This window comes from Symphodus melops, assembly GCF_947650265.1.
Source record: "Symphodus melops genome assembly, chromosome: 23".
Lineage (NCBI taxonomy): Eukaryota > Metazoa > Chordata > Actinopteri > Labriformes > Labridae > Symphodus > Symphodus melops.
The window spans coordinates 4,161,561-4,182,531 of record NC_136713.1 but is presented as its reverse complement, the minus strand read 5'-3'; the positions used below and the strand labels follow the sequence as shown (position 1 = coordinate 4,182,531).

The window sequence follows — 20,971 nt, the reverse complement described above, 5'->3', positions numbered from 1 at the left end:
CTCTGGGCGTGTGAAGCAGGTGTTTCCTAAAAAGAGAGCACGAAAGAGGAAGCAGCTTCACTTCAGTCAGACTTTGTTTATTGTAGATATGAAGGCACTGTGGACAACAAAGCTGGCAGCCTCACCATGGCAACAGAGCCAGACTAGCTGCCCCAACCCCCCGCCCCCCGCCCCAATCCTAGTCTTCATGCTGAGCTCCACTCATTTGTCCTAATTTAAACCTTCTGAGGCAGAAATCAAGACTTGAATCAACAATTTGGTTTTCAATCAGTGAAGTTCAAGCTGATGCATTAAAAAGTTTCCAACATTTTCAGAGTTATTGCTTGTTGAACACAAACCATCATTTATAAAAACAAAGGCCACATTGGCTTGCAACTGTGGCTAGTGTTGTAGTACTAAACAACTCGGTCTCAGCTCGGATTCCAGACTTTAAGTCAAGACTGGTCACGACCACCACCACTTCTTTTTCCTCACGTCATTAATGTCGGTTAGGACCGCAACCGTCCGGGTGTTACGGTCCAAAGTAGTGACACGCCGCCAAATAAGTTGCGTCTCGACTCCCACACTGACTGAAGCTTTTACACATTCACATCTTCAGCAGCCAGCTTGGTTTCTTCCCTCATGTTTCTACAACACAGAAATTCACAGTATAGACTTTTATTGAGGCAGAGCTGGATTTAATCCACGTCTGCTTCCTCTCATTCCTGCTGATCAAACTTCACTAAATAAATACCAAACACGACGCTTCTCAATGTCGGGTGGAAAACTGCATCATGAGTCCTTCTGTGACGATCTAATCTTCCCTGAATTACTGAAGTCTGAGAGGTAAAGAGGCAGATTAACAATCTACTCGAACACAAAGATTCCAATCTTTCTTTCCTCAAGTAAAGGTCCTCAAACTTCATGACTTTTCATCATTAAATTAACTAAATAAATGCTCTAAATCATCTGCAGAAGAAAAATAAACATTTCAAAGGTTCAGTCAGAGAGAAGTTCTTAATGCTTGTCCATGAAGTCAGTGCAGTTACAGTCGTTCAGTCTGTGGAAGGCACCTGAGTTTATCTCCACCCTGAGCTGAAGGTTCACCAGTGTATACACAGAGAGAGAGAGGATCTATCTGTGCTCCTGCTCCCTGCTCTCCTGAGTGTCTGTGTCCCAGCTGAGGCCGCTCATAGGTGCGTGTTTGTCCCAGCTGTCTGTGTTGTGCCCGTGTTTCCTCTGGTGGCGTTTGTAGTTGTCCCAGTGACCCGTGGTGTAGCTGCACTCGGCACAGGCGTACGGCTTCTCCCCCGTGTGCCGCAGCATGTGCCTCTTCAGGTTCATGCTCTGGTTGCAGGAGTAGCCACAGACGCCACAGTGGAACGGTTTGGCGCCCGAGTGGATGCGCTCATGCCGTCGCAGGTTGGCAAGGTTCCCGCAGGCGTAGCTGCAGGACGGGCACTGGTAGGGCTTCTCGCCCGTGTGCACACGCAGGTGACGTTTGAGGTTGTCGAGGTGAGAGGACGTGTAGGGGCAGTGCGGGCAGCTGTGGGGCTTCTCCTCGGAGTGGATGTGGGCATGGCGAGCCAGGTGGTTGGGGTAGTGGGACAGGAAGGGGCAGAGAGGGCAGCGGTACAGCTTTGAGCCACGCTGACCCCGTCTTGACCCCCGAGGCATCGACGGGCTGCAGGGGGGCTCGGATCCCTCTTTAGACTGCACGTCCAATGAGCAGCGACGACACATCTAAGAAGGACAAGATCAAAATGTGACGTCTCACTTTGATTTTCGGACTATAATCCGCTGCTTGAAACAAAAGATCTGAGACGTACCTGTCCCCCATCGCCCTCCCCCTCCGCCTCGGCCTTGTCCCCGTCCAGGTCCGCCTCCTCCAGGGTGAGGCCACACAGCCGGCAGCACAGGGGGAAGAGGAGGACGGGGAGCGGGGCGGAGGGAGAGCCGAGGCCGCCTAACGTCTGGAGGAATCCTGAGTCCTGGGACACTCTCAGGGTCAGGTCTGAAACCGAGCCAAACAAGAACACTGAAACATCTGTTTACAATTGATCAGTCATAAAATACATCGCTTAAAAAATGAATCCTCCATTTCACACTTCCTCCTTTACATCCTTCTTTATAATAAATCCTTCATTCTGAGGTTCTCCTCCCTGACTGACCTTGGAAAGAAAGATTTCTGTGAGTTCCTTCAAACTCTAAGTATTTTAAACTCCCAAAAGTCTGATGAAGCCGACTTCTTATCTTTGATCCTTCAGCACCCAACCAAACACAATTTCTATTCCTCATTTTTTTTTTGTCTTTCAGTTTCAGCTGGTTTCTTCCTCTTTTTGCTTGGTGCATCTAAATATAACATTTTCCTCTCCAGCACTTACTTCATGCAAACATGTTTTCATTCTGAACCACGGATAGTTTTATTTAGTTGGATCTTGTTTTATCTCAACACTTTTTTATGATTTTATTCTCAGATCATTTTCTTTAAACTTGCTTCCAGCAGTGAAAGCTGCATCTTTAAAAACAACAACTGTGTTTGTGTTTTACCGTCTTCTGTTTCAGTGTTTGTCTTTTTCCGCCTCCCTCGCCTCTTCTCCTTCTCCCTCCTTTGCGGTCTTTCCTGCGTGTGCATGCGTTGATGTCTGCGCAGGTTTCCCAGGGAGCTGCAGGTGTAGCTGCACTGGTGGCAGCCGTAAGGTTTCTCCCCGGTGTGCGTGCGGGCGTGGCGCTGAAGGTTGACCAGTTGGGCAGAGGCGTAGGGGCAGACGGGGCAACGGTATGGCTTCTGGCCGTCGTGCGTCCTCATGTGGCGCTTCAGATGGTTGGAGTAGCGGGAGGTGAAGGCGCACAGCGAGCATGAGAACAGTTTAGGAGTGACATCACAGGCTTCACCTGTCTTACCTACGCTTCTCCTCTTCCTGTCGGAGGCCTCGCTGATGGATCTGTCAGCTAGGTTTAACTCCTCCCCCTGAGAGGAGTCCATCAGGGCTTCATGCTGCAAGCCTTCCTCACAGGTCAGACAATAAAGCTCCGCCCCCAGGTCAAGGCCCACACCTGCAACAAAATAACCAAACGTTATACAAAAACAAAACGCTACGGAGCAGAAATATTTAAAGCATCAACGGCATGACATGGAACAAAACTCCGCCCTCCACATTTGTGTTTTTCTTCATGTTCACGACATTTACCGAGATCTAAACCCAGAGGCGTGTCTTCCAGGAGCTGACCACAACCTTTACAGGAAAGGAAAGGTGGGAAGGCAGAGTCTGTGGGTGCCGAGGGGTCGTCCTCCACACTCAGCGAGAACACCGTCATACCTGAAGATGAGAAAACAAGACAAACTTGTGTAAGAGGATGACTAATCTCTCCATCTTATGCAGTAAGTGACATTGTACCATAACGGCAGTATTAGATCATTAAACGTGATTCAGGGAGATTTTTTTCCAGCACTTTCGTGGTAACTTCTAGACTAAAGAAAAACCATGTTGAAAGTTATTATAGTCAAGCGAAGAAGCCCGTGGCTGCTGTTTACAGCCGACAGAGCGTGTCAGTTCAATGTCTCCGCCTCTTTTTCACTTTCTGGTTAAGTCTTCTGCGTCTCTGTGCGGCTTCTACAGTTTTCACTTTGACTGCACCAGAGTGAAAATGTTCTGTTGTGCTTTTATTACACTGATCTCATCTTTTTCTCCGGTGTCAGGGTTCAGATCCAACTTCTTTAAAAGAGAGAAACTTCCTGAACCGGAAAGTTAAATGTTGAGTCCGTGTCTCTCTCTCTCTGTGTGTGTCTGCGTGTGTGTGTGTGTGTGTGTGTCTGACCTGTCTCTCTCTCCAGCCCCATGATCTCTGAGTCTCCAAACTCCAGCTCTCCGCTCAGCAGGAAGTCGCTCTCCAGGACCAGACAGCCGGGGTCACACACCAACGCGCCGTCCTCTGAATCCACTGAACACACACACAAATAAGCATTTATACAAAAAAACTTCATACAAGCATTTATAATATCATTATTGTAAATCCCTTGATGGTATAGGATCGTTTATAGTCTCGCAGCGTTTGCTTCAGGCCTCCTCCTCAGACCTCTGGGAATGTGCTGAAGTGAAAAGATAACTTTACTCAATCCACATTTTATCAGATTGCTCATATACACAATGACAAACTCTGAATGTGTCATCTCCTTTTCTCTAAAACTTTAGACACACATGCAACTGCTTCACACGACACACTTTCATTTCCTTAAAAAGGAAAGAGAGGCCTTGTTTTCTCAGTATGAGACACAGCTATGCTGCAAGACGATATTTTTCTTTAGACACAAGTACTCAAGCTACTTGCATGTTAAATCATTGTTAAGTAAGATGGTGACAGGAGTTGTGTTTCCTATGAACCTTCAGAGAGAGCGTAAAAGGCAGGGAGGTAGTTGTGTTGAGTAAAAGGAAAAGATGAACAAGGGAAAAAAGGAGCCTTGAAGGAAGGGAGGGAGGAAAGGAGACAAGCAAAGGAAGTCAGTGGGGATGAGATAAGTGAAGGGAGGAAGAGATGTGGGGAGGAAGGAGACTGTGACCGTCAGGAACAGGAAGACAAGAGAAAAAGAGCCCTGACATTTTCACGCACGGAAATGGCCGTTTTGAGTTGATCTCCCGTATCCAGCTGCTCTGCACAAAGACTCTTAAATGTATTACTTATTAATCACATATCAGTGAATTAAGACACCTGATTAAGAAAAGAAACCATGACAGGAAGACGAGAGACGACGACTCAGCCGCCTTTACGTCTAATCCATCGATCAAGAAAATAAGCACAAGGTTAACTGAAATCAGGCTGCAAGTGATGATGACTACATGCTAATCAATCAAAGTATTATTATTCCATTAAAAAGACGTCTGATGGCTTTTTCATGCATTGGAAAAATAGCAAGTGTTCCTCTGGGGCAATCAGGGTATAAATGTAAGATCTATCAACTGTGACTTAAACATGTAAACAATCAGTGCTGGAACACCACGGGATGCAGCCTCAACACAGACAACAACACAGGTTTCAGTGCACCTTCAACAACAAACTGAGATTACGGTGAAGGCGCCCCGGTCAACTGAGAGGGAAAGAGAGTGAAGTCAAACAGGAAGCGGTGAAATAAAGAGAGGAAGACTGACGGGAGGAAGAGGAGGGATCAGCAGAGGAAGGTCAGGTACGGGGGGCAGAGAGGAGAAAGAGAGGACATGGAGAGTCCAACTGAGCCAAACATTCAGGATGAGATAACACACAAACACGTCTCCAGCAGTCTTCCTCTCTGACAGACAATCAGGAAGGGACTTAGCCTTGTAAAGTCAATATGTTAGACCAGTTAGGCAACGTTTAAAGTGGATGTTTCTTCGGCTTCACTTTCAGAAAAAGGACATACTGAAGTGGATTTAACATGGGTTAAGAAGGTACAGCCACTTAATTCAACTTTAACATTCATTGAAGGGTAATAAAGTCAAACACTGACCCATCATAGAGACAAGAAACAGCTGTTAAAACATTTAAACTCACATTTCACCGGCTGGGGGTTTGATTGTTTTCTTCGCGGCATCTTCGCCCCTCCTGGTCCCCAGATCTTGCTCCGGTTGTGGGGGTGACACCGCAGACTCAGCGGGCTCGAGTCCGACTGTCCGTCAGCCAGCCAGGAAGCCAGCTAACTGCATGTCATCATCATCATCATCATCATCACCTCCTTCCTCTTCCTCTTCCTCCAACGGACACTAACGGCCACAGTGTCATCCTGTAACAGAAAACACACTGGCCCCTCAGCTTGAGCATTTTATAAACTCACTACGTCACGATTATAACACCAAAAACACACCTGTCTCTTTAAAATAGAAGCCGTGAATCATTCTTTGTTATTGTTTCGCAGTAAATAGGCGACGCCATCTTGTTAGCAACCTAGCTCGCTAGTCAACTTCAATAACACAAAGTTGAGCCGTTTAAGGCACAAACCTTGACTACAATCTACATTTCCCGGCGCCACATCGTCGATAAACCTACCTGTGATAAAGTCCTCCAAAATTATGTCGTCGACAGAATTACGTAAACTGTTTAAAGACGAGTCTTTTGTTGCCAAACGCACACCGCTTCTGGCAGGGGTACGCCGGGTCCGGGCTCTGAGTGACGTCAGTGACAGAAAAGGTTTATGGGATATGTAGTACTTTTTTCCCCCAATAAAAGAACATGGATGTTTCCTGGAGATTACAAACAAAGATGTACAATTTAAAATTAATTTGTTTTTGTTTTTATGTATTCTTTTAGTTTTATAATTTTCTTGGATTTAATAGAATATTGTTTAAGTTGTTGCTGGAAGAACAGGTCTGTAAAAACAAGCAGCAGAATCAAAGGGAGGTTTCAGGTTGGGCTTTTGACTATAACCAGCAGGTCCTGTTGCACTTTGTGTGCATGAATTGTACATTTGTATTTTAATAACTTGGTAGGGATTCCCATCTTGGTATGAGCTCTTGACTGATGTTATTGCAATGTTTTATTTGGTTGAATATTTTGTTGTCTGATTCTTTAAATTCGTTTCCATGTTATGGTGACGTCGTCCTTGTGTTTCTTGCCTTCTGTGTGCTCCTGCTGCAAAACAAATTTCCCCTTGTGGGACAATACGGACTCTGAATCTGTTAACTTTTCCCCATATTTGGACATAATTTAGTACTCTTTTTGTAAGTCATATGTATGTATGTATGTCTACGGTCGTATGTTGTAGTTAGATCTTGAAATAATATAATACAATATACACAATACAATTATCATGGTCTGTAAGCATGTTTAATATATTCACACTCATTGAAAAATTCAACAACTGATGCAAGAGCATGACATTCACATTAACCAGAACAAACCTAGTATTTTATTTTATATACATTTACTAAAACTTCTGAAAAATGGCCCCACAAAACATGAACAAGCTCCAGTTATTAAGATTGAGGTGATTTAAAGATCGAGGATACCTTAACAACAAAAAACACCTGGCTTCAGACAATTATGTTTTTATAAAACAGAATAGGCATTACATATGGCATACCACAGGAATTTAGATTAGGTCCTAGACTTTTCTATCTATTTAACCACTAAGGATCATCATATGCTAGAAAAGAGTTACATACAGCTACCAGATCAACTGAACAGAATATGACTACAATATTGAAAGTGTCTGATCACGAGTCCATCCTGGCCTCAAACTCATCAATCCTCTGTCGGGTGTTTCCTCTGCGGATCCTTCTGTAGGAGACAGTTTTGTACTTTGACGGCTGACTGCTGCCGTTCTTCTTGTCGTCCGCTCCATCTGCCTCTGAGTTCTGCTTGTAAGTGTTTGTACCGCCTTCATCTTTGTCCCCGTTTTCCTCCTTCACTTCCATGACAGTGTCTCCTGAGCTAGATGAGCTTGGAGCTGGATTGAGCTCACTGCTTTCTGGTCCTCCTGCTTCCATTGACGTTGTCCAGCTGTAACCCAAGGCCTGCAGATCTGGATGTAAAAATATTAAATGTAACTTTTCTCATTAATTTGAATACTTTTAAAATGTTGAAGAATTCTGTGTAATTAGCCCTGGGGAGTGTTTTTAATTGTCGTTGGCTTTTGGTATTTCAGTAGGTTTTATCTTTTAGGAATTTTAATTGGATTTTTGATGGATGAATTCACTCTGACCTGAATATGGACTGAGAGTAATTGTACTGCAGCCAATCAAAGCTGCAGTTATGTAAGATCCTCTCTACACTGTAAAACAGAACAAAGTCAGAACTCTTACAACAAGCCAAAGCAGGAAGGCAGAAATCTGACATGTGCATCCTTTCATGAATTTAAATGCCTTTAACTTATCTGTCCTCAACTTAGTTTGGGTTGTTTTGTTGTGTGTGACCACAGAAAACTTGTAACACCAATATTTTGCATGTTGCAAAAAATTGCCTTCTTAATATTTTTACATCAACAATCCTTGTTGTCATTAGATCATTGTAGTTTGTAGTTTATTGTTGCTAAAAAGAGTCTGAAGCAGAGATTGTTGCTGGTGGTTACCTGTGTGTAGGTCAGGTATAATCTCCCAGGTGTCCTCGATCCCTGCTTCTTCAGCCACTTCAACTAGATCCCCTGGAGCAGGAAGTGATGTCACTGACAGCGTGATGAATCGCTCCTCCAGACTCTGGATCTCCTCGTCTGTGAGGTATCTCAGGTTCAGAGTGGCGTGGAGAGGAGGCACGGTGATGTCTGCTCCCTGCTCCTCTTTGTCTCTGCTCACAGAGGCAGGGGAAACGTCCCCGTTGTGGTTTTTGGCAGCGTCTGAGTCGTCCCTCTGAGCTCCACCTCCTGTTTCTGCTCCATCAGCCCTCAGAGAGTCTGCAGAGGTCTGAGGAGGTGATGGAGGGGAGCATTCCTGGGATTCTGCCTCTTCAGGTGGCTCTTCTTCTGCATTTTCTTCTCTGTTGACCAAGGCCTCCACTTCTTCTTCTCTTACAGCGACAGGCTTTCGCTCCTCTTCTCCATCTATCTCTTCTTCTGCATGTTGTCTCTCCACCTCCTTCTCTTCTTCCCCATCCTTTATTACAACCTTATCCTGCCTCTCATTCATCCCCACTATCTCAACTCTTTCCTCTTTCACATCAATCATCTGTTCTTCATTCTCCACCTCCCTCACCACCGTTTTGTCGACCTCTGCTTTTTTTCCAACAACCTGTTGGTCTTGTTTTATTTCAGCCAACTCCTTGGTTCCTTTTTCATTCACCTGTTTTTCTTCTTGTTCCTCATTTACACCTCCCTTTTCTTTTCCTTCCCCTATCGCCCCTCTTTCCTCATCAGGGCTCTTCTCTTTCTCAACAGTTTCATCTTCTCTTCCATTCTCCTCCTGCTCATCTTCTGCTCCCCCCTCATACTCCTCCACTTCGCTCTTCTCATCTTCTTCCTCCTTTTCTTTCTTTACTCCTTTTCTCATCTCTGTTTCCACCATGTATTTTTCCTTGTTGTGCTCCCTATCCTCCTCCTCTTCATCATGTCTGTCTTCCTCTTCTATCCTCCTCACACCTTCTTCTTCTTCCTCCTCGATCCTCTCTCTTTGAGTCTGAACCCCCTCCTGTCCTTCATCGATGGTTGCCTTTTCTTTCACCTGCTCTTGCATCTCTACATTTTCCTCAACCTCTATTTCTTCCTCCTTTTCTGGTTCACAGCCTTCTTCCTCCTCCTGTTTTTCAGTCTTTATATCCGTCTGCATGCATCCTCCTGGTTCCTCTTTAGCCACACTTCCTTCCTTCTCTCCTTCAGTGTCCACCTTTTTTGTTTCTTCTTCCTCCTCTTCTCCACTTTCTTTGTGTTTGCTTTCTTTTTCCACTTCCTTCAGGTTTTCTCCCCTCTGCAAACCTTCTTCTTCACTCTCCTTTCCACCGTTATCGTGAACATTTTGAACCTGCTGCTCTTCTATGTCCTTTGCCTTTTCTTCTTCTTCCCTTCCACCTGTCCCTTCGTCTTCAGCCCCGTCCCTTCTCTCCATGTCAGACAGAAAAGGCTCCATCGTGTCCTCTAACGTCAGAATATCCCCAAACAAGCCGACTGCCTGAATGACCCGCGACACGATCGAGTCCTCGTCCAGGTCCACATCCTCGGAGCTCCACCAGCTCGCCATGATGAAAGAAAAACCGGCAGCTCAAGGCGAGGACAGGTTCAAACCGCTCGTCCACGTTATGAAAGCATTCAGACTTTGTGGGATTTAAAATTAATGCTGATTGGCAGAAAAGCAGCAACACTAATTTCTCAGTCCACAGTCCGAGACCTGGGGGCCACATTTACAGTCTCAGGTCTATAATACTTTAATCTTTCAGCTCTTTGCTCTCGTTTTCCACGACACGCAGTCTTGACTTTAAATAAACATCAAGTGATGGGAAAAAAACCTCCAAATATGAAACATCAGAACATCACAATGACAAAGAAATCTCGTCATTATAAACGTAAAGTTTCAGAGTGAACAGTCCTTCAAACTGAATGATGCTTTGAGTCCAGTGCTCTTCTTTCACTTCCTTCTTCTTGTTGCTTAATCTGCAAATTTCCATCCTGCTAAATGTTCGCAAACGAATGAGCAATAAGTTAAGTTAATGTATGCATCTCTTACTGCACTACTCTTGTGAAGTGGACTTTTCTGTATAACAGTGCATTTGATACTTTAAGCATATTTTCATGTTAATCCTCTTGTTCTTTTACCTTATTAAGATTTTGAATGCAGGACGGTATTATTTCTACACTCTGAGCACGTCTTCTGCATGTTCCAGCATCAAACGTAACCCACTTTACATCCAAAAACTGACAATCCTGCACAAACTATAAAAGTCTGCAACCCAGCACGTGCATCCAACGAGCCCTAAGACACGGAGGCGACATCGACAAGTGTTTTCCTTCTTGTTTTTGAATCATTTCAAAGACAGATTCCTCTTTAAAAAGGGGATTATGAGCGTTTTCTCTGACCGTGTCAGATCAACATTCCCCTGAGTGTTTATCCATGTTGGGTATGTGCAGCTTTACTATAAGCTGTAATGAATGTTTAAGTCTCACATGTGTCTACATTATGTCACGTTGGACGTCATCACTGCATATGACACTGCATGTTTCACGTTACCACATGTTGGTTATTCATTAATATAAAACCTTTACCAAACACTTCAAGCAGTGTCCACTAGATGGTTGTATGACCTCATATTAACAGCTACTTGCATTTGTGATAGTGCAGAGTGCATTGACTAACGTTTCCTCCTAAAAACATTAAAATAAGACAAAAAGGTCAAAATTCTTCTGCTCTGAAAACACTTAAATACTTATTTCATATTCCATCCATGCATCCTGGGAGGAAGAGAACCCACACATGCAAACTCCACAACGTCCAGCGGGGATTTGAACCAGGAACCGTGCGGCCTCGTGTTTTCACACTGTAAGAGAAAACTCAATGATGTCACTTTGTGAAGCTGCTGTTTGATAAAAAACCTGCAGAGTGGTTTAATCAGTGTCACAGTGGAGATGATGAAAGTTACAGTTACCAGCTTTCAGAGATCACTGAAAACATCCAACTACATGTTTTTAACTCTCACTTTTCATTCATCAGTCCAACAAAACTATGAACAGAACAATAATCAACGTTTGATTAAGTCATTTTTAATTGAGCTCTTTGTAATACTGGGATTCAAGATAAAAAGGCAAAGTGCTTCTTCTTCTTCTGCAGCGACACTGTTTCCAGGAGGTATTTGGACTTTTCTGTGAACAAACTCTTCAAATTAAAGTCCACTATGATATAAAGAGCCAGAGTTTGCACTCGTCTATGAAAACATCCCTACATCTTCTATGATTCGCTTCTACTTTGTGATTTGGCCTCCTGCTGCGCCCTCCAGGCGGCGAGCACCTCATCGTCTTCGGCCTCGGCAGCGGCCCGCGCTCTGACCCTCTGTCTGGTTTGGGCAATGAAGGTGGCAATGTCATCCTCTTCATGGTTGTCAGCCTCCTCCCTCCTGCTCCTCCTGCCTTCTGTCTCACTGCTTTCGTATCGCGAGTGGTGAGTGAACTTCCTCTTCGTCGAGAGGTCGCCATAGCTCTCTGTACCCTCGTCAGTCTCGTCGTGGGCACCGTACAACCTCCCCACCCGGCTGTAGCTATGGGACTGTGCGAAGGAATAGTCCGTGCCCTCGTTTGATAGATCCTCGTGTAACCTTGATCTGAATCTGGAGGTGACTCCGTACGTCTCCTCGTCTTCTTCATCGACAGCATATGAGGCTCTGCGGCTCGAGAAGTCAAATTCCGAGGCAGAGGCATCAAGATCGTCGTACGGATCTTCTGACGGACCAGCTCCTGATCCGGAGGCCAAGGTTTTTGGAGGAGGTCTGACGCTCTTCAGCCAGTCGTCGATGCTCGTGTCCTTATCTTTCTCCAGTGCAGGGTTCAGGTTTAGGCACCCGGAGAGGCCGTAACTCCTCGCAGGTTTCTCCTTTTTCTTCGTCTCTTCCAGAAACTCCTCCTCTTTCTTCTTCCTTTCCTCCACCTCGTCTTCGTCCTCCTTTGGTTTCTTCTTCTTATAAAGGGTGCTGCGCTTGTTATCCTCCAGGATCTTCTTCTTCTCGTAGGTCGACATCTTGTCCCTCATCTCGGACTTTATCTCCTTGTCCATGGCGTCCAGTTTGCCCATGTCAACCTGGTCTTGGAAGAGACTGAAGAGAGGGACGCTGGTGGTGGTGATTTTGTTCTTCTTGGATCCCAGTGTGGATCCCAGAGCGGAGCTTCTTCCACTGAGAGCAGTGATGTTGCTGGACCCGCCTCCTGAGAGGATGGATGCTGCTCTGCCTCGCCCCTGTGACAGAGCGCTGGAGTAGGAAGCACCACTCAACAAGGACGCTTTGTCATCGTCCACGCCGCGGCCTGAAATCATACTTCCTGCACCTCCAAAGCTCAGCTCTGATCCAGCACGTGACGGAGGAGGGAGACTCATCTCACTCTGCTTCTGTTTGATGGTTTCAGACACGACGTTAGCGATCCAGTTTTGGATGCTGGACAGATTGACCATCGGTTCTCCTCCAGGGCCTTGGACCGTAGGAACTGGGACGATAGGAGGGGCCGGTTGCATGGGATTAACTTGAAGGGCAGACTGAGCAAATCTCGTGCTGCGAGCCTGTGAAACTGAAGATATGACTGATGATCTGCCGCTGAGCATGGACATGTTGTCATCGTTGGCGACGCTCGGCGGACCTGTGACTCCGGCTCCAGCCCAGAAGGCTGAAAGAGGAATCGTCCCTGTGCTGATGCAACTCTCAGTCTCCCAGCCGCACAGGGACTGACTCTCTTCTAGAGTTTTCTTTGAGCGCTCCAGGAGCTCCTCCCGTCTTTGTCTCCGTTTGGCAGTTGCAGAGTCCTGACCCCGACTCAGCTCCAAAATCTCCTCTGTGTTCTCCTCGCCGTATCGCTTCTGCTGCCTCAGTTTCCACGACTGATAGGCCGTCAGGTTCACATCCTCGAAAGACGGCGTCTTAGCTTCTTCCTCACCGTCTCCGATGGAACTTTTCTCTCCGTCTTCCCGATCTTTTTTGTTCCAGCCAAACTGGATCCTCTTGACGCGCCAGCGCTCCAACGGCGTCATCTTCTCCTTGTTCTTCTGACAGAAGTTGTACATGGAGCTGGTGTCAGAGAGGATACTGTCCACTTCATCACTGATCTTCATTTTCCCTCCTTCTCCACCTTCTGTCGTGGAGCTTTGGCTGTCTTGGTCTTCCTCCTTTTTGCGGTAACGAGCTGCAGCTTGTTCCTCGATTTCTTTCAGCCGCTGTTTCCAGAGATCAGAGTAACTGGTGCAGCTGGAGGTGGACATGGTGTCAGAAGGAGGACGTCTGTTACGCCGCTTCAACCTTTCCTTCACAGCACGGACATCCTCACTGGTGACACTTTCCACATCAGCATCTCCACCTTCCTTCACCTTCGTCGGTCGTCCCTCAGCGACAGATTCCCCATCCTCGCCATCACTGTTCAGCTGTGCCTCCCACCACTCGTCGCTCTGGTATTTCTCATTTCTCCGCTGCCACTCACGGATCATGCTGTCCACACCGTCTTCATCATCTCCATCCTCTCCACCCTCCTTCTCAGGTAGAATCATCTTTTCTGGAGCGCAGATCGCTCCGTGGTTGTCCAATCCATTCTGCGCTCCGATCAGTCCACTCCTGAGCGCAGCAGCGGCGGCAGATGAGGCGACGCTGCTCATCACACTCTCTGCATCCCCCTCTTCTTCCATCATGATGGAGTGTGCCTTTACCTCGATCATGCTCTGCTCTTCCTCTGTATCAGTGTCGTCATCGTCATCCACGCCCTCGCCAAAGATACGAGCTCGTGCGCGTGCGTCGATCACGGAGCACTGGCTGAGCGTGTCGTCGTCGTCGTCACGCTCCTCCATCAGGTTCTCGTTGAACTCTCGCAGCTGCTTTAGGAAGCCTTCGTTGGGGCTGATGGCACGTTTTTTCCTCAAGGAGTTCAGAGCCTCCATGATGGTCATGTGCTGGAAGATCATCAGGTAGGACGCCACCAGGACCGCCGAGCGACTGACACCCATCATGGAGACCACAAGAACCTTTCCTTCAAGAAAAAAAAACAGAGATCATAGCACTTAATAGTCAACTAAAGAACATCCAAAACATGTGGATGACTTGATGTTAGACCCCCGGAGTCTGCGGCCCCGCCCCCGTGGTTTATGAGTAAGTCATGTTAAAAGCAGAGAGACACCTGAACACGTGTTGTGCTCGTGAAACGCTGTGATCACGATTCCAGCAGACTGTTCCGAGTATCGGGAGGAGAGTCAATCTCTCGTCCTCCATGTTTCCTCTGCTGTCTGGAGTCATTGATCCTGAGGAGGGGAATCTGGACTTACGTAAGCTCGTAGCTTTATTTGAGCTATTTGTAGAGGATTAAATCCTTTGCAGATAATCCTAGAAGGACGCCACAGAGAGCATTGAATATCCCCACTGCAAGTGATTCAACTTCACCTCTGAAATGTTGACTTCATGTTTTTCATTTGGACTGCTTCTGGACTTTTATGTGTCGTGTGTTTGACGTAACATCAAACTGTTTCCAAGGCAACGGTAAACACGTTGCGTCTGTCATGGTGGCTCTTCCCTTTACATCCCTAAACTGAAGGGTTTCTCTGGCTTTGATAACGAGTGGAAATGTTTGAGACGTTTTCGTTTAAATCAACATCTTGAATCTTTCAGGCTTCAACAGAACAAAGAAACGTTATACGTGTGACTGTTCTGGAGCAGATTGTGATTTAAGGCCTTTATTTCTGAACTACAGTCAGCTGATAGATCTCTTGTATTTACGGTCTTTAGATAAAACAACAGCAGGCGAGAGAGAGGCCTGCAGCGGCGTCTTCAGGGAACACTTGATATGAATCAGAAGCTTCACAGTGTGACTCTTACATGACGTCTCTCCACCAACACAGAGCTCCTCTGTTAGCTCCTTCAAACACTTCTGAGAAGCTGTGCTGTTGTTGCTTAAAGGGATACTTCACCCATTTAGTGTCGAATGGTCGTGAATCCAGCCCTCATTTTGCCCTGAGACGAGAAAAATGTGTTTTTTTTGCCTGGAAGTTTTCTTCATGTGATGCAATATGACGCTTTTTGCATCACATGAAGAAAACTTTCAAGCAAAGAAAAACAAATTTTTCTCGTCTCAGGGCAAAATGAGGGTTGGATTCACGACCATTCAACACTACTACCATGTTTCTAATGATACACAGCTTCATGCAAATGGGTGAAGTATCCCTTTAAGAGTGGAAGACTGTACACTTTTCTAACTTACGGATTATAAAATGTCTTTATCTGTGTTTTCAAAAACTGGTACCGATGACTGTTTCATCCTTTTGTTGTTGGATAGAAATGTTGAGCAGCTAATCCTACAGACGTGTTCATGAGTCAATAAAAAACTTCAATGAGATCACAAAGTTTATCTGAATCTAATTAAATTTGAAAGCTCCAGAGAACTGAGGCTGACTCATCTTTTCACAGAATAATATGAGAATTCAGTTTGACCCCGTCTCGTCGAGTCGAGCGATTCCGCGAGCGTTTCCCACCTTTGTGCGTCAGCAGAGCCTCGTCCAAGAACTCAGCAGTGGGTCGAAAGTGTGCAGCGATGTCGGCCTCGGGGAAGTCATCCACCTCGATGCCCATGTACTGGATGTTCATGCCGGCGTAGAACGACTCGCCCGTGTATACGCCGGTGCCGTGCGCCGTGTTCAGGATGTGTGTGATGCCCATTCGCTTCAGACGAGCTTTGTTCACTGCAACAGATCTGCAAGAGAAGAATGAAGTTAAAGCAAACAACTCCCGTCTCATTTTATACAGAGTCCTCTGTTTAACTCTAAAATGAGAATATTTGTCTTTCTATCAACGCCACGCAGACTTGAACAGAATTGTAGCGGTGGCGTGCAGACAGTTCAAAACTCACTTCTCAGCGATGAAGATGTTGGGCCACACCTCGTCCACGGGGTTGCTGGGGGCCTCCAGGCGGTCCTGCACCATGGCCCTCTGGATGTCCAGAACACAGGGGGTGTTGTAGGGGCTGCGGTCGTCGATCATGTCCCTGACCCGGTTGTACAGGTCTTCCACCATCAGCTGCTCGGCTGTTTCCAACATAGACTCCGGGATGGACTCTGTGCGCACGCCACGAGGAGGCAACTCTGAAAACAGCACATCAGTAAAAAGTTAAATCCATCATTTAATCACAACAGCCAGTCAACTGGATTTTTTCTGTCATGTGACACCATATTTCCCTGCAGTGATAATAATAATCAGCTCAGAGTCTCTGATGTGCCAGTGAAGTTTCCTGTAATGAAAACTGTTTTAAACTTTCCTCCTGAAGGATGAACTTCAACTGTTCATTAAAGCAGATGGAGCTCCGGGCTGATTTCATGTAACGTAATGTCAGTGACGACGAGATACAGGAGCGTCTCTGTGATGGTTCCTAAGAGTTCATTTCCTCAATCAGCTCGACTCTGCTCCGACAGCGACATGGTCCGTGTCTCTGCACGCTGTAATGAGCTGAAGAAATTCAACATCGACTCACTTCTATTAAAGAGCACTCGACCAGATTGGACTTGTTGAATGTGGAATCATTATTCCAAACACAGAAGATGAGCTTCCCGGTATATGTGTGCACTGTTAACCGATGTGACCTCAGTTCAGTCCTCGTCTGTCCTTAACGAGCCTCGTGGTTATGTCCAGTGCCTAATGTATCGAGGCTATAGTTCTTGTCACAGCGGCCGTAGGTTTGAATCCGACTCAGGCCTTTTGCTGCATGTCATTCCCATTTTTCCTCTCTCTTCAGCTGTCTGATCTAATAAAGATCTAAAGACTCTAAACTTCATGCAAAGACCTCTCAGTCTACAGATAAGCCACAGGTTAGGTTTACCCAGGGCCAACAAGCTCAGCTCTCGTCTCACCCTCGTTGATGATCTTCTTGGCGGCGATGGCTGACGAAAGGTGGATGGGCTCCATGAAGATGCTCGCAGCGTCAGAGCCCGAGATCATGGAGAACCTGGACTCCGATGTCATCGAGAAGCTGACGCAGGGAAGAGGGAGGGAGGAAGGTTCAAAATAAAACAAATACTCCCCATCAAAGAGTAACAGCTTGCTTTTTAAACCACAGGTTCCCCATAAAGAACATCCCTGTGTATTCACACTGATTTTATCAGTGTGTTTGCTCAGTTTGGGACACCTGCTAAAGAGTGTCGTGAAACAAACACTTCATTCAGCAGCTGTCTCTTTAGGGCTTATAAATAAAGTTACTTTTGAATATTTTCATAGTTAAGCATAAAGCTGTCGGGTCAGTTGAGTCCCACCTGGGCGACGGACAGCGGAGGTAACGGGACTGGATCCCCTGGACACTGTCCTCATCTCCATCAGGGACCGCCTGATCACCATGCTCCTCACCCTCATTGGTCGACGCCATGGCAACCCAGATGGGAACTGTTTAAAAAAAACAATAAGCTGCACATGAAATATATCTTATATATATTAAATATGTATTCTGTCACTTTATCAAACATCACTGTCTGAATATTCAATAAAGTGTGTTTTTTTCAGGTGATTTACAAAACATAATATTCTGATTTGTGACATTAAAATCCTTGTTGACGCAAGTTCAGACAAGCTGATATTATCAAAGCTTCTCTATTATAAGATTAATGATGCACACTCTGGAAAAAAGGAAATATCGGACTACTGTGAGAAATGTACCTGTGCCTTAATAATCTTTGTACTTTACGAACATATACTGACTTTTAAAAATCCACCTTTTACTGCATGATGGGAATAAACGCTTGTCATGAATGTCATTAACACAGGAGGGAGCTTAGAGGGAAACGACTTGGACATAGGAAAGAAACATGAATCCATCAGTGAAGTGACAGGAATCATAGAGCCAGAGTCGACCAGGTAGAACGCACAAAATGATGAATATAACAGTTCATAGAATTAAAAGGCAGAACCAAAAAAGCCTCAGATTCCGACAAAGACCTGTGACGGATGACTTCATGTTCAAAGTATAAAGAGAAAGGCGTCAGCAGTGAGTCAGAATCACAGATGCAAAACGTGTGAGCTTAAAGTTTGTATTGTAACTTCATCTGCATCTGAGCACATTACAGAAAGGATCCCTACACTTATAAACCTTCTTTTTAAGGGTAAAATGTTTGTCATTTGATGTACACATATTCAAGGAAACCCTCTTTAAATATGTGTTGAAATCAGAAGCATGTTACAAATGTACAAGCTGTAAACTCTGATGTTGTTGTTAATCTGTTTGTGTATAATCTGCTTCTCTGTGTGTCAGTGTGTGTGTGTGTGATATGAGGCTTTCCAGCAGATCTATTTTAAGCTGAGCGACAGCTGCCTGGGAGCACGTCAGGCCTGAGAGCAGCAGCGTCACTGAAAGGCCTCACAGCTTTTTCGACGACGACACACACACACACACACACACACTCATCTGAAGTGAGAAAACGCACAAAAATAGAAAATGTCATCTTTTTTCAGAAATCACCACGTCTATGTGTGTGTGTCTGTTCTTACCTCGCTGCTGATGGCCGTTGTCACTCACTGAAGGAGGTCGTCTGAAGCTGACGGCAGCCGGACTGACACTAAAGTTAGAGAGAGTCCCTCACCCTAAAATCCTCCCCCCCCCCCTCCCCCCCTCCCCCTCCCCCCCTGCAGGCCTGCTGAGCCCCGTCACCCGACACCTCAGCAGCAGGTACTCGAGTGCGTTAACTACAGTAAAACATTTTACTGCAGAATTCTGCTCGACTCACATTTACTTTCCTGTTGTCGTCCTTTCTCTCCTGAGATTTGTCTGTATAAAGACGTTCTACTCTGCCATCCATCTCACTCTGTCCGTCTTTGTTTCGTTCTTTATCGTCACTCCTTGGCGTATAAAATCTGCTCCTGAGAATGAAACAATAAGAAAACAGAGTCTATGTGTGTTTAAGAGTTTTGTAGTTCTTTGCACGAGTCATTATGGACACATTTGGTATAAAAACGATTTTTACATCCATTCATCTTTTTTGTCCGTGACGTTCATATTTCATTGTGGTTTGTGTACAAGTTGCTGCCAAAACAAGCTCTAAAAGGATAAAGAAAGCTGTTTGTGTCAGTCAGTGGTCGTTTTGATGTAAAGTAAACACGCCGTTCAGAGCGGCTGACATTCCCTGGCATGTTGGGATTAAATATTGAAACAGATACGCATACATTTGAATTCAAGAACCAAATGTTCATTTAAAATATTCACAACGTGACTGATCAGATTTTTTTTCCTCAGGAGGAATGAAAGTGTGCTTATCTAAAGTCAGCTGATAATCAAGTCGACTATTTATAACCTCAGAATGCCTCTCATTTGAGTCACACGGTCATAGACACAGGCAAACACATACATACAGCATCGTTCCTGTTTATCTGTGTAAAACTCACAAGAAACAGTCTGCCACAGCAAATCAGGCTGCAACATCAGATTAATCTTTTATATCTCTACTTAAAACACTTAAATGTAAACCTATTTTTATCTAATGGAATATTTAATGTATTTTATGTTAATGTATTTTATGTTGTACCTATTCACCTCATGTTATTACTTTTCCCTGCTTCATCATCTTACCTTTGTACATCTTTTTTATTATTCTATTTAAAATGCTTTTCGTTATCCATAACTATTTATCTTCACTTCATTGCTATCATCATTATTATTATTATTTTTCTTTAATTCATCTTTAACTCGTTACCTTTTTAATAATCATTATTGTATTTACAAATGTTGTCATGCTTTTACATAATGGTAAGTCTTTACCTGCAGGTAAAGGTTTAACTCTGGTACCAAGTGTTGTCATTATTTTTATGTTTTTTTCACCTGTTTTAAATCGCAAAACATTTTTGTACGAAAGTGCTTTTTAAATAAAGTTTAATTCAATGAATGTTTTACTCTGACGGCACCTTTAGCAACCCTGTTAGCAGTTAGCATAAATTTGACAAATTGCAACATTAAGCTAAGAAAATATTGATTTCTGTAAATGGGCGTCTAAATGTATGCAACACTTTCAAACAATAATGTTAACTCGTCAAACTAACTGTTACGGAACAAAAATTCCCAGATATAACGCCTTATTGATTTGACCTTAGCCATTAGCCGTGAGCGGGCTAACGGTGATCTGTTTGAATGCTAAATTTAGCTTCCCCTGACATTCCTGTTTCAGTTTTTAAAAGGCTAAATCAACGAACTTCACCTGTCGACACATACCTTTTTTTTTTTTTTTTTAAACATTATTTTTCCACAATCTTGGTGTTGTTGTCCGAGTTGTTGTCTTATATCCATTACATTAATAACTTAAAAACCTGTTTGTTCATAAAACACATCCAACAGGTATTTCATATCTCACACAAGGCTTCTTCTTCTTTTTTTAATAGCAGGTGGCAACAAGCCCTTCAGGTGCATTAACACCTACCATGCTGGTCTGTAGGCTACACCATAATACACTGCAAGGCTTATTAGGATAAAATGACAAATACATAAAATAATAGTTATATTATAATCCCTTCACTAATCTAGTTTAATTTGTTCCTCTTCAGCTCTATCATGATTTACTATTGGAGGGCACAGGGAGTGTATTATTTTTATTTTAGTGTGGCATATAGTATGCAGGGAGCCTATGCCACTGTAGCTTATATGAAGGCTTACCTGTGGACCTTACCCAAAGATGGTGATGTCCAGCCTTTCAGTAGGCTGAATGTGAATCATTATCGATCACTCAAGTGAACGTCAGCAAAGAAACAAGTAAAGCTGCAAGAAAATATCTTACATCACGAAGTTAATCCCTGTAGTCACTGCACTGAAAATAAGTCACAAATGCTTACTTGATGTTGGCTTTTTGTTTTCTTTCTCAAGACTCGATGCAGCACATTGTCATGCCAAATAGTTACAAGATAAACAACAACATAGCCCTCT

General features: G+C 44.7%; 3 protein-coding genes across 6 annotated transcripts; all 3 read right to left on the bottom strand.

Moving 5' to 3' along the window:
• Positions 1–61: 61 nt before the first annotated feature.
• Positions 62–6,141, bottom strand: LOC306818887 (zinc finger protein 513-like). Of its 2 annotated transcripts, none has more exons than XM_079336616.1 (7): positions 5,995–6,141; positions 5,503–5,731; positions 3,799–3,921; positions 3,165–3,299; positions 2,530–3,036; positions 1,809–1,993; positions 62–1,722 (listed from the first exon to the last, which is right to left on the bottom strand). In XM_079336616.1, the coding sequence occupies exons 2-7, from the start codon at positions 5,540–5,542 to the stop codon at positions 1,114–1,116; spliced, it is 1,599 nt and encodes a 532-aa protein (XP_079192742.1). In that variant the 5' UTR covers positions 5,543–5,731; positions 5,995–6,141; the 3' UTR covers positions 62–1,113. The 2 variants fall into 2 exon arrangements, with proteins under 2 accessions (XP_079192742.1, XP_079192743.1); XM_079336617.1 differs by having other exon boundaries at positions 3,171–3,299.
• A 608-nt stretch (positions 6,142–6,749) lies between these two features.
• On the bottom strand, positions 6,750–10,031 carry LOC306818508 (uncharacterized protein). Of its 2 annotated transcripts, XR_013778266.1 has the most exons (3): positions 8,015–10,031; positions 7,649–7,717; positions 7,412–7,468 (listed from the first exon to the last, which is right to left on the bottom strand). XR_013778266.1 is itself a non-coding variant. In XM_079336123.1 (2 exons), exons 1-2 carry the CDS (start codon positions 9,606–9,608, stop codon positions 7,161–7,163), a joined length of 1,902 nt encoding a protein of 633 aa, XP_079192249.1. In that variant the 5' UTR covers positions 9,609–10,031; the 3' UTR covers positions 6,750–7,160. The 2 variants fall into 2 exon arrangements, 1 of the variants encoding a protein (XP_079192249.1); XM_079336123.1 differs by lacking the exon at positions 7,649–7,717 and having other exon boundaries at positions 6,750–7,468.
• Positions 10,032–10,828: 797 nt separating this feature from the next.
• Positions 10,829–19,546, bottom strand: dusp27 (dual specificity phosphatase 27). Of its 2 annotated transcripts, XR_013778265.1 has the most exons (7): positions 18,556–19,546; positions 17,331–17,457; positions 16,932–17,050; positions 15,938–16,169; positions 15,564–15,781; positions 11,008–14,071; positions 10,829–10,899 (listed from the first exon to the last, which is right to left on the bottom strand). XR_013778265.1 is itself a non-coding variant. In XM_079336122.1 (6 exons), the coding sequence occupies exons 2-6, from the start codon at positions 17,438–17,440 to the stop codon at positions 11,307–11,309; spliced, it is 3,444 nt and encodes a 1,147-aa protein (XP_079192248.1). In that variant the 5' UTR covers positions 17,441–17,457; positions 18,556–19,546; the 3' UTR covers positions 10,942–11,306. The 2 variants fall into 2 exon arrangements, 1 of the variants encoding a protein (XP_079192248.1); XM_079336122.1 differs by lacking the exon at positions 10,829–10,899 and having other exon boundaries at positions 10,942–14,071.
• Positions 19,547–20,971: the final 1,425 nt, after the last annotated feature.

Coding starts and splice junctions, on each gene's coding strand:
- LOC306818508 (XM_079336123.1), bottom strand. CDS start 9,608: ATGGCGAGCTGGTGGAGCTCCGAGGATGTGGACCTGGACGAGGACTCG. Junction 7,469..8,014: donor TATACCTGACCTACACACAG/GTAACCACCAGC, acceptor TTTTACATCCAG/ATCTGCAGGCCTTGGGTTAC.
- LOC306818887 (XM_079336616.1), bottom strand. CDS start 5,542: ATGCCGCGAAGAAAACAATCAAACCCCCAGCCGGTGAAAT. Junction 3,922..5,502: donor AAACCCCCAGCCGGTGAAAT/GTGAGTTTAAAT, acceptor GTGTGTGTTCAG/TGGATTCAGAGGACGGCGCG. Junction 3,300..3,798: donor GGGGCTGGAGAGAGAGACAG/GTCAGACACACA, acceptor TCTCATCTTCAG/GTATGACGGTGTTCTCGCTG.
- dusp27 (XM_079336122.1), bottom strand. CDS start 17,440: ATGGCGTCGACCAATGAGGGTGAGGAGCATGGTGATCAGGCGGTCCCT. Junction 16,170..16,931: donor CAAGAAGATCATCAACGAGG/GTGAGACGAGAG, acceptor TGCTGTTTTCAG/AGTTGCCTCCTCGTGGCGTG. Junction 15,782..15,937: donor AACATCTTCATCGCTGAGAA/GTGAGTTTTGAA, acceptor CTTCTCTTGCAG/ATCTGTTGCAGTGAACAAAG.